This window comes from Cyprinodon variegatus, unplaced genomic scaffold (genome assembly GCF_000732505.1).
Source record: "Cyprinodon variegatus isolate N-32 unplaced genomic scaffold, C_variegatus-1.0 Scaffold429, whole genome shotgun sequence".
NCBI classification, from domain to species: Eukaryota; Metazoa; Chordata; class Actinopteri; order Cyprinodontiformes; family Cyprinodontidae; genus Cyprinodon; species Cyprinodon variegatus.
In genome coordinates this window covers 264,686-281,598 of record NW_015150882.1, presented here as the reverse complement: position 1 = coordinate 281,598, position 16,913 = coordinate 264,686, and the positions used below count along the sequence as shown (strand labels likewise).

The window sequence follows — 16,913 nt, the reverse complement described above, 5'->3', positions numbered from 1 at the left end:
AGTGAATGCAGGGTTTACATCCACAGTGACTCTGTTTTCCATTAATTTGAGCAGATAATTAAGATGATCTGCTAATGTATTTTCTATCTTATTATAATTAAATAGTAACACTTGAAATAATGGGTTTATTTTTCTGTTATTTTTAACATAAATATTATTCTATTGGCACATTGTCTTAATTTTCTGGTCAAATGAATGTAAAATAATGTAACAGCTGACCTATACTTATATTTTTACATTCATTCTGGGCAAGGTTACCTTAATTTTGAAATCATCCTTATTCTATGACAGATAGATAATGAAAGTTTTGCATCTTTGTAAACTTTATTCAGCCTTTTTGTTATTGCAGAGTTGCAGACATGACATTTAAAACACATTCCCTCTTTCAATAACGTCCTACAAATTTTTATTTCTTCTGACTCCTTATTGAATGCCTGACCAATAATAGATACACACTAGTATCAGCCACTGTTGGTGTCTTGAAATACTGAAAAACTTAATTTGAATTCCAAAAATGTTAAAAACAACAATCTACTGGACTGCTGGACCAAAAACAAAGCATTGTTTTGGCTTAGAAAACATGCAAATTGAACCGGACGAACGGGTCTGCCCTTAGGAATAGGGGTCGTTTGAGTTCTTTGTTAGCCAGCAATATCTGATACCTGTCTAGAACTCACAGAACTCTTTCCTAAGAGGCAGACCTGTTCGTCCTGATAAATTTGCATGTTTTCTTAGCCAAAACAAGGCTATGTTTTTGGTCCACTCTATAAAGCCTCGAACTCAACAATATTTCTGACATTTTGAATTGAAAAAGCTTCCTTGATGGAAAGTGAAATGTCTTCATACTTGGAAACAAAGTCCAGTGAATTGTTTCTTTTAACTTTTTTAGCATGATTATGACCTAGATGACAGAAAATCTTCACCAGCGCACTTAATTTGAAATTTGGTTGATTCTGGCCACCACAACTATTTTTAGTCAGTGCATCTCTAATGATAGTTTTTTAGTTAAAGTCAATTCAAATCTGTGTCATGGTTCCCAAAAATACCCTTTCATTTAATTTCACTCAAGAAAAAAAACAGATCTAGAACTGGGAACATGGCTGGATGTGAGAAGGTACACACTAGTTTGATTAAAAGCTCGATTCACTTCTCTCTCCCTATCCAGGGTGCCAAAACATCATCGACAGAACCCCCGATCGCTCCACCCGTATCAGAGGAGGAGGACGAGGAGGAGGAGGAAGAGGAGGAAGAAGATGAAGATGAGGACGATGAGGATGAGCTGCCCCCCGTCATCGCCCCTCGACCTGAGCACACCAAATCTGTACGTTCACTGGGCAGCGGTTGGTGAGATTGTTGTTATTGCTTTCTAAATTTGGAGTCTTCTGATGCAGATCTACACCCGCTCTGTCATGGACCCACCAAAGCCACCAAGCCCGGTTAAAGAGGAGACAACTCCACCGGAGTCACAGGTTCAGCCTGAAAATACCTCCAACACGATGTACCGCCACACTGACCGGCAGAGGAAGAAGTCCAAAATGACCGATGAGGAGATTCTGGAAAGACTCAGTACGTCTCTAAAGATCTTCATCTTCTAACTCCTTATCATAATGGATTATTATTCCATACACTATATTTGAAAGCCAGTCTGTTAGAAAGAAGTTAATTTATTTTATATCATCCTTGAAGTGATTTTAAAAATGAAGCTTTTTAGACAAATGAGTATTAGATGTCCGATGAGAATCTTCTAACAATCACGGTAAGTGGAGTAGCTTACGAGCATATCTATGAAAACAGAAATTTACCCTAGAAGCTGCAAAGTGAGCTCCTCAACATTACGTTTCTGAACAGAACTTTTGCCACATGGGTTAGTAATTTGATCAGTGATGAATGGAAAAGTTATAGGGTGACCAGATCTCATAAAAACAGATTTGCAACAACCAGGATGCCTGTAAGCGGCAATGACGGATAGACGCTGCATTTTCTGCTGTGTTTTTTTAGTACATGTCTCTGGTTTGTGGGACCAAAGTAAAAAATGCAGGAATCTCCTGCACAAATAGCGAAATCACCTCTGAAATTACCAGTTGTAATATCGCATTTTTTTTATCAACTAAAAGTCTGGGTTGTCAGCATCTAACAAAAAAAATGTCATATTTTAATTTGTCCCAACTATAAAGAACTTCTAATTGAGCATTCAGGAATAAAGCATTTTAGGTTTTGTATATTATTTTATAGAAAGAGCATCAAGTAGAAGACAAAACTTAGCCTTCCTTCAGATGGTTAATGAACTCTGACATTGAAAGTTGTTTTCCTGTTTCTTTATTACCAAAAAGGAGCATACTGTATATGCCTCTGAAATTAGAACTTCAGCCTAAATGAGGCAGCTTTAGGAGTTTCCATACACTAAGCATGGAAGTCTTCAACGATTCTATAATATACTGTATATTCTCCAATCAATTTATTGGCTTTGATCTATAGCTTTCACTGATCTATGTAGGGTCAAAATAAAACAGGTTTAAATGTGTACATACCCTTCCTTTAATATTGGGATAAATCTCCCAAAGAAATCTCATATTTTTATTAACCATCAACAAGCTTCTGGCATAAGCCTCTTGCTTATTGATAGAGCGGATTTTTTTAATTAGTGTTTTACTATTTGAAGCACATCTTATACATTTCAAATGGTTTAATAATCTGTTTATTAATGGTATCATTTGAATCCTCTTTATAAGTTATCCCTTGTTATGTGATTCACATATAAATATATGAAATTGTGTCCTCTCTGACCATCATTTTTTCCCCCAAAATGTATTTTGGCTGCTCACACCAATTTCAGCGACACTTGATGGTTTAGATTTAAAACAGGGTTCAGAATTATTGTACCCTCTTGTCAATGTATTTGTCAACTTGCTTAACTGATTTTCTGCTTGTTCCAGTTTATACCAGTTTTGGTGGGGTTTCGATGGATATCTGATGGATATCTCTGTATCATTAAAACTGGAACACATTTAGGTTCCAACAGGACAAAGATCCTAAACAAACATGAAAACTGGTTTTGGAATGGATAAACAAGCTAACATTAATCTTCTAGAAGGCTCCGAAGTCATCTATAAAAAAATTGTGGCCTGTTTTTAAAAGCCAGATCCATAAGAGGAAACCATTCAACTTAATTGAGCCCCAGCACTCTGCCAGGAAGAGTGGTCAAACATTGCACCACAGTTATGCTGGTTTCTCTGCAACTTGCTGGAGACATTTATCCAAATGCAACTGAGGTAGCAATATTTGAGTCTGTATGTTTAATTTTCTCCTGTTTATTTAAATAAATATGTCAATAGTTTAGATCTTTACACAAAGTTGCTAGAAAATAGAATTTAAGAAGAAGAATTATGCATGAATTGCATCATTAAAAGCTTGTTTTTACATAAGATCCTTTCCTATAATGAGGAAAATCTTAACTTATTACCAACTGTGCACATCAATCAATACCGTAATCTGTCCTGAAGAGGATCTGTGTCAGTTTGTGTTTTTTTGCAGCTTGTTTAGGCTAAGATTAATGTCAATTAAAAAGAATGTTCATTGTTTTTTTAATTTTTCAACCAAAGTCCAAAAATGTGAATAAAGCTAAGATTTGTAATTGTTTGTTGTTGTCAGCTCATATAAAAATCTGACATCAGATGTTTATTTCTGAAAATGCAAGTTTAAAAGTTAATATTTCAAGTTCCAAAGTTTGCAAAACTACAACTATAGACTACAAATTTACAAAATAGAGCCTCTATTGAAGCTGTTACACTCCTTACCACTGATCTCTATTTATTCACTGGATTGCTGATTGCCTGTTGGTAGTACAGGGTTGAAGTAAGGTCACCGGCTTCCATATTGCTACTTCCTAGTTAGACTGGTAGCAATGCAAAACAATCTGTGCGCTACAGCATCGAACAACGATGATGTTCTCATTTTAAAATAAAGATAAATTCATCCCTTTGCCTATTTATTATAATAAAATAAATAGGCACATCACTTTGCATAGTCATTATGAAGTCAATGAAGGCTATAAATCCCGTAATATAACATATTATACAAATCCATCACAATAAAATTAATGTGTCAATGGAGCTTAATAATACAAATGTGCCAAAAGGGCTAAATTGATTATGTACGTGTCATATACATGTATTGATTACATTGTTGTGGTAATTACATATGGTTTCAAGATTTTACATCAAGACTGAATTACAAGTAAATGTCTGTTAATGCTATAGTATTTTTTCTATTTGCAGATTGTTCATGCATGATGCAATATACTTTTATGCTGTGTCTTTGGATTAACCTTTAAATCTGACATAGATTTACAATAGAGCTAAATGAATTAACCGATTTAATAACTCCACATAGCTTCAGTTTCTACACTAGCAAAATCACATCCATTGGTAAAATAACAGGCAACACCAAATTCATATTTTGCCATTTGCTCATAATTTGAAGAAAAACTATACATACACTGTCACACTGACAGTGGATTACCTGTGAAACGTCTTGCTACAGCCAGCAAACTGCTTGTTTGAACAGCCAAATGCTACACACGTAGGTAATTTTACTGCGTGTCACCGTGGGAGTTGGGAGTACCAACATGGCAGACGGTGGCTTTACTTTTTTCGGGCACTCAGCCATCCAGTGAATAAATAGAGATCAGTGCTCCTTACCATTAGCTAGCAGTATTACACCCAAAGGTTGTTCACCAACAGGCACAAACCATAAAGAACAAAACATTAATCAGACATCTTACTTGCATGCTTTCTAGTCTTCTAACTCTTCTTGTCATCCAAAGGCGGTTAACGATCAATTTTTAGGTGCATTATCGCGACCAACTGTTAAGGAGTCTAACAGCTTCAGATTCACGCTTACACATTATTGATTTGCAATTGTAGTTTTGCAAAATACTAAATTTTATTTGTATAAGTAACTTCTAAACTTGCATTTTAATGCATCCAATGAAATTCAAATCTGATGTTTATTTACGGAATTTGACTTAAATTTACGAATCTGATCCATTCTTACTGATCTGTGTAGCGGAGATTGATTGTGTGCGACTGGAAGATTTCCATTTAACTGCTGTCTTTCTGTGCACTAATGTGTTTATGCAAAAAAAACAATGTTTGCAAACATTTTTGCATTTTTGCAAGGAAATATTTCCCATCAAAAGTTGTTCACCTGTAGGTCACTGTTGTGTCTGTCTTTATTCTGAACAATCAATGAAAGATTCGGGGGATCAAATTTTTCTGCACTGAAACAGCAATGAATATGCAGCCTGGACACTGATTATGTTTATGTTCTCTCTGACTCAGGGAGTATTGTCAGCGTGGGAGATCCCAAAAAGAAGTACACGCGCTTCGAGAAAATAGGACAAGGGTGAGTCTCTTCCTGGCAAAAAATGAGTAATTCTTGGATGCGTCAGTCTCTTCGAGGGAAGAGGGTTTTTAAGGAGAACAAAGAAAGGTTCAGGGTTGGATTACTGAGAGAAACGTTAGTAGACAGGAAATGAAAACTAAAACCCAGTTCAGCTCAACCAGCCCAACCAGCCCTATTGCTTTAAAAAAAAAATTTTGCCGATTCCCCTGTACAGGACCCACCAGAGCAGAAAGAACATGCAGTTGTTGTAATCTTTGCACCATGATCAGCGTTTCCATATCCGATCGAGCAGATAGCCGTCTGTTTACTCTCTGCTGGGTTATCTTGAATTTATTGCTGCCAGGAACTCCACTTTATTATTCATAGCTTGTGACAGTAGCCGAGGAGAAAGAGGAAGACTCAGCAGCAGGAATTCACAGTGGAAGATGTTTATTCTCCTGGGAGTCCAATACAGACTGACTGAAGTCGATTCATACCGCTTGAAATTTCAAGTTATGTCGTTTTACATAGGAATTTTTTGAACAAAGTAGTCTGATTTTTGTGAGGGGAAAGGAAAGAGTACATTTATTTTTCCGTTAGTGATAAATATAGAGTTTCCATGATGCATCTGTATTCAACCCCTGTAACTAAAAATCAAACTTAAACTAGATTCCTCAGTACCTCCGAGCAAATTATTAAGGTATCTTTATGTACTCAGCCCTGAACTTTAAACACCAAATAAAGTCTGGCAATAAATCATCCCAGTCCCTTCGTCAAACATTGTCAAAATCAAGGTGTTCCTGTCCAAACCAAGCGAACAATTTTTAATTTTATGACTAGATCAGATGCTATTCATAGCATGCAAATCATGCTGCAGCTGCAGCTCATCCAAGATGCAGGTGCTAGATTCTGAAATAACGGCAGGAGAATCTATCGAATCACCTCAGTCCATTGTTCATTTAGCTGCTGAACACATCCAGGCATTTAGACTTCTTAGTTCAACTCTAATCTCTTCAGTCAATGGACTAAATAAGGAAGTGGTAGATGAAGCTTCTATGCTCTTGAGAAAAATCTTATTTACAGAAACTGTTAGGTCCTTTAAATCAGGACAGGTTAGAGTAAATGAGACAAAATCATCCTGGAAGAAAACCTGCTGGTACCAGCAGAAGACTCCTACCTCAGCACAACGATGGACAGTAAACTGACAGAGAGTCATAAAGAGTGTAGAAACTAGGGATCTTGAACTCTGAATTGTGTTTTTTGACATATCTGTCTTCCCTTTCTCTTCTCTTAAATGCTCAAGTTTGCTGATTTGAAAAGAAAATATAACCCTATGCTGAGTGTGTCCAAAGAAAGCAGAAAAACCATTGAATGTCATTTCAGACATATTTGAGTCCAGATCAATTTCCAAACCCCAAAAAGTCTTTGTGGATTCTACCTATCCTCTACACATCCAGTTTTATCTTCTGAAGGAAAGCGATGTGCTCTACTTTCCTGAGCTGTACAGCATATAGACTGAAGAATTTCTTTATTGCTGCAGGCATTGTTTTGTAAAGTTGTTATATAATGTCCCCAACTTATTGTCGGTACCAAAGTGATGCAGCTTAACATTATTTTTACCTCTAGTTTATTTTTATCTATCTTTCAGATTGATCTATTTCTTACTCTGTGAGTTTCCTCCTATTTTTCTGTCTTACAAAATGCCTGAATGTGCAACGCCGGCCACTACTTGTTCTAAACCAGTTGCTCTTTAGTGACCTGATAAATGGATGCTAAATGACTGGGAGCAGAAGTTTACCTTTCAGCTAAATAAAAAGATAAAAACATCATTCATGTCGTGTCAGAATAGGGAGTCTAGACCGTAATCCAGTCGAGAATCTATGGAATGATTTGGAAAAACTCTTTATCCAGTTTGACTGATCTAGAGAAATTTTACAAAGATTTAATAAACAAAATTCAGCCTTCAGGTATGCAATCCATATCTGCAAGTTAGCACTAGCTGTACAGCTTCTAAATAAGATAGATTTACTCTCAGGTGTAATTTAATACTTCTGATTTTCCACTTTGCTGTTTTCTTCTTTCAGAGCATCTGGCACCGTCTATACTGCTATTGACATAGCGACTGGGCAAGAGGTAAAATAAAATGTGCTTCTTTGCGTTTTCCCTGCCAAGCTGTAGCTATGTTTTATTTATTTATTTACATGTTTATTTGAACAGGGACAGTGCACATTAATAAACATTTCTGTAAATGTTAAGCATTAAATATCTCTGGTTTCAGGTGGCCATCAAACAGATGAACCTGCAGCAACAACCCAAGAAGGAGCTGATCATCAATGAGATCCTGGTAATGAGGGAAAACAAGAACTCCAACATAGTCAACTACCTGGACAGGTTTGTTGTTTTAAACATGTAAAACAAATGTTTAGTTGTTGTGAAAGTAACAGTTAATACTGTTTCCTAATTTGATAGATGTTAGGGTTCTGATGTCCTCCAGGAGCTGGAGATTATGCATCTAAGCTGCTTGTCTGGTCCAACAGACGAATCATGATCAATTTATTTCTTTTTATAGAAATAACATTCATTAAAGATTGTTACATTAAGATGTTTATGGTAATAAAACAGCTGTTTGAGATAACATATAAAAAAATAACCTAACCTAAAAGCAATTCTTAAATAATTAAAGTACGACTACAAGTCGAAGGAGGAATTTTTTGATTATTTCACCTGATCTGTATTTAACTGCAGCTGTTTGTTCCTTATTTATCAGTGAGTTGAACTTGGATTGACATGAAATACTGCCACCTAGTGGTTTAAACAAAAATAGGCCTTGCAATACTTGAAACATCATTTTCATGGTTTAAAGTTCTTCACCTGTGGTCACATCTTCGCTCAGTAGCATCCTGGTGCAGCTGCAGTGTTTTAATACAAGGAATCTGCAGGCGGGAGTTTTTCAAACTAATGTTTTTGAAGCTTTCTGTTGGATGTAATTCCAATTGTTAAAAGCTAAGGTCCATCCCTTCTCTGCTGTCCTCATTTTTTAGCTACCTGGTAGGGGATGAGCTTTGGGTGGTGATGGAGTATTTGGCCGGAGGCTCGCTGACAGATGTTGTGACTGAGACCTGCATGGATGAGGGCCAGATTGCTGCAGTCTGCAGAGAGGTAAGAAACCAAGTTTCCACACCTGCAGTGCTGATAGCCGGAGGAAGGAGGGCGGTCAAATTTGTTAAAAAAAACTTGAATGTTGATTGTATGTTCCTCTACTTTTGTCCTCACAGTGTCTTCAAGCTTTGGACTTTCTACACTCTAACCAGGTTATCCATAGAGATATAAAAAGTGACAACATCCTCTTAGGGATGGATGGATCCGTAAAACTCAGTAAGTCATATTTAGAGGTTCGGGGTTTAAGTGTACCTGTAAAAAGAGCCATTTATGAGAGAAGACAAGTTTACTTTATTGAAATTTAGTTGAATATAAACATATGTTGAATAATGTAAATTAACTAAATGACTTTCCTCTGCAGCCGATTTTGGTTTCTGCGCCCAGATCACACCAGAACAGAACAAACGCAGCACAATGGTGGGAACGCCATACTGGATGGCACCAGAAGTGGTGACTCGGAAGGCTTACGGACCAAAAGTGGATATCTGGTCTTTAGGAATCATGGCGATAGAGATGGTGGAGGGAGAACCACCTTATCTGAACGAGAATCCACTCAGGGTAAATTCAATTGTAGCGCCGCACTTTGGAAAATGGAATAACAATTATTGGGTATAAAAGGAAAGTCCAGGAAACGGTTTATTTTTCTGTGCTAGATCAGAGAGCTGCACTGCTATTCTAAAATGATACATGTTATCAGAATTTTTCCTAACTATTAAAAATTGCCATAAGTAGTTTTTCTAGAGTTTATTCATCTTATCAACTGATCAGCACCCATTTTCTTCAAAAGTTGAGTTGTAACTTGTATCAAAGAAATATTTCCATAACATAAAGGACTGATGTTTTTTTTTTTTTACAATATCCTAAGAAAATCCTTATTATATCATAGCTGATTACTTGCACATATTTATAAAATCTAAGAAAATGGGATGCTATTAGATCGGTGGAACAATAACCAAGACGATTAAAATAAAACTTTTAATCCCTTATGAACAGAGACATTAAACTAACATTTAAACAAAGGGTATGTCCCTCTGTCAGACTGTCAGATTTTACATTCCGCTTATATCAATGAATTAAATGTTAACTGTTTTCAGTAGAGGTGTCCCAATACAACTTTTTCATCTCAGCCACATTACAGGTGGATTGTTTAGATCCTTATGTTAAGGTGTTGAACATTTTAGCCTTGATGTAAAGCACTCTGTAGAGGTCAAACATGGTGACCTTAACATTATGCTGTGGAAAGTTTCACAAAGATAATAACAGTTCAGTCCTGGAATAAAAACTCTTTAAACATACTGACTTAGGGTTGCTCAATATAAAAAAAACCGCACTCTTTAGATTTCTTTAAAAAAGGGAAACTGTGTATAATTTCCCTTCCACAGCTGTGTAATACAATCCCACTTTTGTGTATATTTGGCATCCGAGATGTTATTTCCATTTTAAAGATTTAGCCCAATCAGAAATCTACAAACATAAAGCTTCATCGGACAATAAGAACATCCCTATGGCTTTGAAATGTCATTTAAAATTTTATGATTATTTAATCATTATCAAATAATATTAGAAAAAGATGTGAAGATGAATTAGCAGAAACAATGTACTCCTAAAAAAAGAAAATCTATGATATTAGACCTATTTAACATTTTATATCCATTAAATTCCAAAGGAATGTAAGGTATTGCATAAAATATATATAAATAAAACAGGAAATTGCTGATAAAAATGTTTTATTTCAATTCTTTGGCTGCAGGCACTTTACCTGATAGCAACCAATGGTACTCCAGAACTGCAGAACCCTGAAAGGCTCTCCTCTGTGTTCCGGGACTTCCTCAACCGCTGTCTGGAGATGGATGTGGACCGCAGAGGCTCTGCTAAGGAGCTGCTGCAGGTAAACATCCCACAAGATCCTCTACAAGCACACCAGCATTATACACGGCTCTTAAAAAGTATTTATAAAGCATAACAAACTATCTGAAAGGAAAACTTAACTAATGCACCTTTTAAATCAGTTTTAGCAATCGGTATTTGATAATTGTCAGGGTATCGCACCTTGCATCAGTAATCTGCACTCCAAAAATAAGATCTATAGATTATGAAGATATTTCTATCCACAGTCTTCTTCGGATCATTCCAAATTATTTGTGGACACTAGTTCGCTTTTATTTGTTTTTTCTGTGTTTTTTTTTTGTGGAAGTGTACTTAATATAATGCTTTACACAAAGGACCCCTATCCAGCTTCCTAGTACGGTAGATACTTGATTGTTTAAGGCCAAAAAAACCTCTTCAAAGGAAAATAACCCCACAGCATGACTTAGTTTTCATCCATTGATGTGCAGTGTTGTTTCTGTGTGAAACATATTTTATGCCAAAACATGCTTGGTTTCAACAGTTCCAGAAGTTTCCTGAAAATTTATGCAAAGCAAAAATGATTTATTTTTGAAAGAATTATGTTTGAAAAAAATCAAAGATTACAGCGTGATAACATGACAGCTAGGCTCACTTGTTGGAGATGACTGCTACTCCAATGATATTCCCGCTGGATTCCTTGTTGATGTATTTGTCTTTAAATGTGGAAAGGTTACGTAAATCTAACTAGAACAGTTGATCTTTATTTTCGGTTTCTAAAATTTACTCATTTTTCTGGAAAGATAGTTCATATTTCCCAAAGCTGAAATTGAACCAAAAGATGCTTTAATATGATTTTAGTTGCTGCATCTGTTTTCTAGATGTTAATTTTTATAGTTTTTTCTTTAATAAATCATTGTTTTTCAGAAGAACTATGAAGTAAATAAGTCACAAATTTATGGACATTTTTTTTAACAGCGGTGAGTTTACTCTCAACACTATCGTACACAAATGCTTCAATCTTAAAGGTATAGTTTAGTTTTTTTGCACATTTTTGAAGACTCGCCCTCTATACTTTAAAAAAAATTGCTCATGCACAACCCTGTACCTGCTCCCAAGAGGGAACGCCTAAAACGTGTGTGAGAGCATGAACGAGCCTATTTCTCCTCGTTTTAATATGATGAACTAGATTTCTTCAAATAGAATGCCAAACTTTGCTTTTCAAGTAGAAACTTTGCAACCGAGGCATCAGTGGGAAGCCAGACCTGTCCTTTCAGTGTACGCCAACAAGTGAAAGAATCTCCCAGAAACACTCTGGTTCTGTTTTTCTCTTCTAAGGCTTTCTCTATTTCTCATACACTTTGTAGACACATTTTCTCTTACGACCCTCTGCCACTTTCAAAGGACTGCGGTGAGGAAAATGAGCTTCAATGACTGGCTGAAACCATAGCTCACCACAAATATATGCCTGAAAGTGCACATGTGCAGAAACATATCCTCAGATCCGGATCTGGACCCACCTGCTTGCTAATCCATAACATACCTGATTTTAAAACATTTATAAATTACCTCATTTTGTCCAACGACAGTGTCTAAACGTCTCTTGCGCCGCTTCTCCTGTTTGTATGGTAAAGCCATCTGGCCTACTTTTAGACACAGCAGGCAAACCGTGGCAACGTGGGAAAGAAGGAGAAGAAAATAAGAAAAAGAGAGCTGAGAAAGTGTGGACTGCTGGAAGAATTGCGGTGAACTGGTGAAAGAAAAGTGAAATGGTGCTCAAAGTTGACCCTGTACATTCTGAGTATGTTTGGCTCAACCTGCTGCTGTGAAGCAGGATTCTCCACCATGAACATAATCAAAAATAAATATGGATCCAGGCTCAAAATGAGCACCTTGAGAATGGCTTTGTCTCCATTTAAACCCAGGTTTAAATCCTTGCAGGGCAGCGTAAAGCCCACTTCTCTTATTAAGCCATAAAAAAGTAAGAAAAACATTCTTTTTTTTATATTCTTTAAAAATTAAATGTATAACATGGATGCATAAACACCTGCATTTTATTTCAGTGTTAAATGCTGTTTAAAGTAACGGATTATATTTAAAAATGTCTCCGGACCTTTGCTGGTTGTTGATTTTCCGTATTCGGACCCTGCTGATTTTTAATTGGTTACCCCAGCTTTAAAGTGTAAGACTTATGCTTCTGGCACACAGTTAGGTTTAAGGTGGAACAAAAACCAGATTCATGCAGTTTTAATGACAAATGCTTATTTATCTGTGTTTCTGCAGCATTCCTTCCTGAAGCTGGCGAAGCCCCTCTCCAGCCTGACGCCTCTGATTGTAGCTGCTAAGGAAGCCATAAAGAACAGCAGTCGCTGAGGGTGGGGCTCCCTGTCCGAGCCCCAGGCCGGAGCGCTGCCGGTGATGCGTTGCTTCATGACAGCAGGGGTGAACGGGGTGGATTTATGTGACTGACAGGGACAGAGCAAGGGCAGAAGACCCTCCCCCCAACCACCCCCGCTGCCCGTCCACCAGGCCTTCAGGACGGATATCTGGCTTTCCAGGCCAAGCCGCTGAAAACAGACCTAGCCTCCTTGTTTACTTCTCCGGCACTGTACATGTAGAGCAGTCTATCACAAGTATGTCAGACATGTGAGCGTGTGTGTGTGTGTGTGTGTGTGTGTGTAAACAAAACGTGCACTTCTGTTCACATAACGTCTCGTTTTGGGATGAGTCTCTCCCAGAACAGCAAAACAACAAAAAAAATTATAATAATAGTTTGGATAAAACTAAAAAGGGAAGGGTGCTTATTCTCCTAAAGAAAAACAAAGGAACACAGCAGTGGAACCGAGAATTTGTGATTTCCTCCCATCCTGGATCAGGATTGAGAGCGCATTTCAATGCTGAACAGCCCATGAAAAGGAGGAGCACCAGACCGGACGAGCCTGCATGACCGTGGTTCTGTGAAGAAACACCGCTAACCCTCTGCAGATCGCCTCCTCTGGATGGGCCGTAATTCTGCTCTGTTTTATGTGTAAATGTGTGTGAACGAGTGAGGGGATGGAGGCAGGAAAAAAAAATCAGTAATTTCTTCTTTTTAATGTGAGCTTTGAATCCATTTCTGCAGTTCTTGTAAAAGATTTAATCCAAACCTCATTTTCCATTCAGAATCAAAGGACATAAATGCAATTGGTGACAAATTCCTGCTTTATTAGATAAAGTTGGCATCATTTATCTTGACAGACACACACAATTGTTTCAAGGACCAATCAGAAATGTTCAGCTCTGGTGGTTTTTTGTTGCATTCATTAAAAGTGTCCATGCAGACATGTTGACACAAGGCAGGCTTACTTTCCCACATTTTTTTTATGTTATCTACTGTATACAAACATTTTCTATTCTATTTGGACATTACTACCAAGTATAAAAAAAAATCATGTATAATTTTGGCTTTATTTGCACACAGACAGTTTTTTTTTTAGTTCCATCGATCTGCCACTTTAGCTGTAACCATCCCACAGCATTATGCTGCCACCACTCTGCCTCACATGGCACATCATGTTGATGAAGAAGGATAGTTATAGTTTTCCGATGCTCCTTCTTCCACCTTACATGGCCTTTTGTAAGCTTTAAAAAGAACTTTAAATTGCTTTTTTTCTTCCTGTCACCCTTTCATAAAAGCCTCGTTTTTAGACTGCATTACCAACACGTTTTCCAACCTGAGCAGTGGATCTCTGCAGCTCCCCCAGAGTTACCAGGGCCCTTTTGTCTTCACCTGAGTGATGCTTTTTTTGCTCATATAGTCAGTTTTGGTGGATTTCTCTATCTTAGTAGTTGGAGTCTAATTCCTTAATAGTTGATTTCTGAAACAATTCCTTGCACTAGATTTTATTTAGTGGTATCGGAGTGAAGGGATGATTACAAATGCATGCCACATTTGAGAGATTTTTAGATGTAATAAATAGTAAATTGCCTTTATTTATTAAGCGCCTTTTTGAATCAGATGACTCCAAAGCGCTTCTCTTTTACTTTCAGTCAGTTACACGCTGATGGCGGTGAACTATATGGTAGCCACAGTTGCTCTGGGGCACAATGGGAGAAGGAAGTCTGCCATTATGAAGCGCCACCAAACGTGGGGATGCAGCAATATGAAAATCTGGGCCAATATCATTATCCAGTAGTAATATTCCCATTATGGCTGATAACAGATATCATAGATGTTTCCCTATCCTTTGGACACCATGAAAGACCGACCACAGCGCTGCCGTTGATTCTTTAGTTCAGTTGAACTCCCACAATCCTCGGCTGCATCACAATTACTGTAAGATGACCAAATAAATGTCACATGACTGATCCCATCCTTAAATAAAAAGAGCCGCTGCATGGAAAGAAATATCAGGTATAATGGGCCCAATTTCACTTATCGGACCAATTTGCTTAAAAATAACCAATATGGGCCGATATCATTTTTATACCGATGTATCGTGAATCCCTGTTCAGAAGGCGTTGCAGGTGAAGATCCATCTCAGTCAATGTTCAAGGACAAAACAGCTGAGAGCAATTTTATTTATTTATTTTTTTTTTGTCCACTTCCTAATCATACTCTTTGTTAGCCATCTGAAATCCCAATAAAACACTTCAAGGTTTCTGCTTGTAACATGAAAAATTTGTTTAAAGAAAAATAAAATCGGTAGGTTTTAGTATTTTTTGATGAAATAGTTTGCATAAACAAGCTTGAAATCATGAATCAGTCGCAAGGGCTATGAAATGATTGAAAGCTCCCCATTTCTTCTCTGCTCATCCGTTAGTTATGTCCAATGCTTTTTATATTTTTACTTATTTCTCATGAAGCCATTGGATTTTGCTGTGAGTTTTTAAACCTGTGGCGGATTTCTCAGAGTGATGCTGCTTAAGAAGAACCCTTCTCATGATTGTATCCAATCCTGAAGTTTTACTTTAACATTCCTTTCATTCCTGGTTTAGAGTTTAACCTCGTTGCATGGCAAAGGTTATCGGATCATATTTACTGGCTGCATCAGGCGTTTCACCTTTGTTCAGTGCCGTGAGAAGCTCACATATTTTCATTCTCGTTGTGAATGTTTAAATTTTAGGTTACAAGTATTTAAACTGTTCTAATTTCAGGGTGGTGGGATCATACAAACACAAACAATAGATATTGTTTGCAAAAGTTTAAATCAGTTGTGATATATTTTTAATCCAACTCATGCACATCTGCTCAGATATAATTGTAAGACTGCCCTGTAGTAAGTTACAGAGATCTACAGACTTGCTGTAGCCAATAAGCTTTTTGTTATAGTTCTGTCTGGATATTTCACCACTTTTCTTTGCAGAATTGATGGATCGTTTTAAGTATTTGCTCTCCTGGCACAGACCCTTTAAAAAGTCAACTACTGTCCAACCAAATTCAATTGTTGTAAAACCCACTTTAATTTACTCCCTTTATGATTCCATCCATTTTTTTACAATGCTCTGAAACAGCAGAGAGCAAAACACCCCAGCAGCAAACATCTTTTTTTAAAACATCTTTGATTTAAAATCATCATGATTTACTCAAGACTTGTTGGTTTCATGGTTGTCCTTTTGTTTTATGACTCACATGGTTGGAGATGACGCATGCTGGGTGTAAGAACAAAGATCCCACATACACATAAAAAAAACCTGTTTCCAAATAGATAAAGCAGACTAAAATGAATGTTCTGGGTCCATGATATCAATCCTATCTAAATACTGTGGCGAAATCTGGATCTGTGTCAGAAAACCGACAAATACTCCCAAGTATCCAGCCTGAATTATATCAGGAGCTTGTTAAATAACGGTCCAACTCATCATTGTTCATGAGTGAGTACATTTCATACCGGAATCGTAGCTTCCCTGTCTGTGAGTGGGTCTGTTTGTGGGATGATGCTGGGGGGGGGGTCCTATCTCAGTCTGCACTAAAAGATGCCTGACTCCTGTTTTCCACCTTAGCTTTGAGGTGGAGGGTAGCTGCTCAGTAACATTGTACCTCCACTGTACAAAGGATGAAGGAGTTGCGACGCAGCAGATTCCATGCATGTGAAACAAACTGTTATCTCTTAAAACAAGTAGGTTGGAGTGTTAGGATATGTATGTATGTAAATATGACAGGTCCCCCCACCCACCTGCCCCCGTCCTTTTTACAAAACTGTGTAACTTTAACAGATATTCAGGTTACTCATATGGTACTGATAAATGCTCTGCACCCTGGTAAAAAAAAGAAAAAAAGAAAAGGAGTTTCAACCCTCACGGCGTCACTGCACTCTCGGATCCAGCTCTCTGTTTTTCAGGGGGGCTCTCTGTGTGCAGACCCTCACAGTCTGGTCAGCTCGACCACAGCCGTCCTCCTCGCTGGAGGATATCCGGCCTGTAGGGATGCTTCCCGAGCTCTGGGACATTTTGGCCTTCCAAACTACGGGTCCGAACTATGAGCACAAAGGTGAACTTTGGAACAGGAGACACCACTGACGTGCCCTCTCACCCCCCACTCCCACCCC

General features: G+C 37.6%; 1 protein-coding gene across 1 annotated transcript in view; it reads left to right on the top strand.

Moving 5' to 3' along the window:
* The window catches only part of LOC107093501 (serine/threonine-protein kinase PAK 3), a 51,515-nt gene extending 34,668 nt beyond the window's left edge, over positions 1 to 16,847 (top strand). Inside the window, exons 6-15 of the mRNA XM_015388601.1 lie at positions 1,166 to 1,321; positions 1,392 to 1,566; positions 5,340 to 5,403; positions 7,467 to 7,515; positions 7,661 to 7,773; positions 8,424 to 8,541; positions 8,658 to 8,757; positions 8,903 to 9,099; positions 10,292 to 10,429; positions 12,670 to 16,847. Of these exons, the coding sequence (XP_015244087.1) occupies positions 1,166 to 1,321; positions 1,392 to 1,566; positions 5,340 to 5,403; positions 7,467 to 7,515; positions 7,661 to 7,773; positions 8,424 to 8,541; positions 8,658 to 8,757; positions 8,903 to 9,099; positions 10,292 to 10,429; positions 12,670 to 12,759 (1,200 nt within the window). The 3' untranslated portion in view covers positions 12,760 to 16,847. The remainder of the gene's footprint in view (positions 1 to 1,165; positions 1,322 to 1,391; positions 1,567 to 5,339; positions 5,404 to 7,466; positions 7,516 to 7,660; positions 7,774 to 8,423; positions 8,542 to 8,657; positions 8,758 to 8,902; positions 9,100 to 10,291; positions 10,430 to 12,669) is intronic.
* Positions 16,848 to 16,913: the final 66 nt, after the last annotated feature.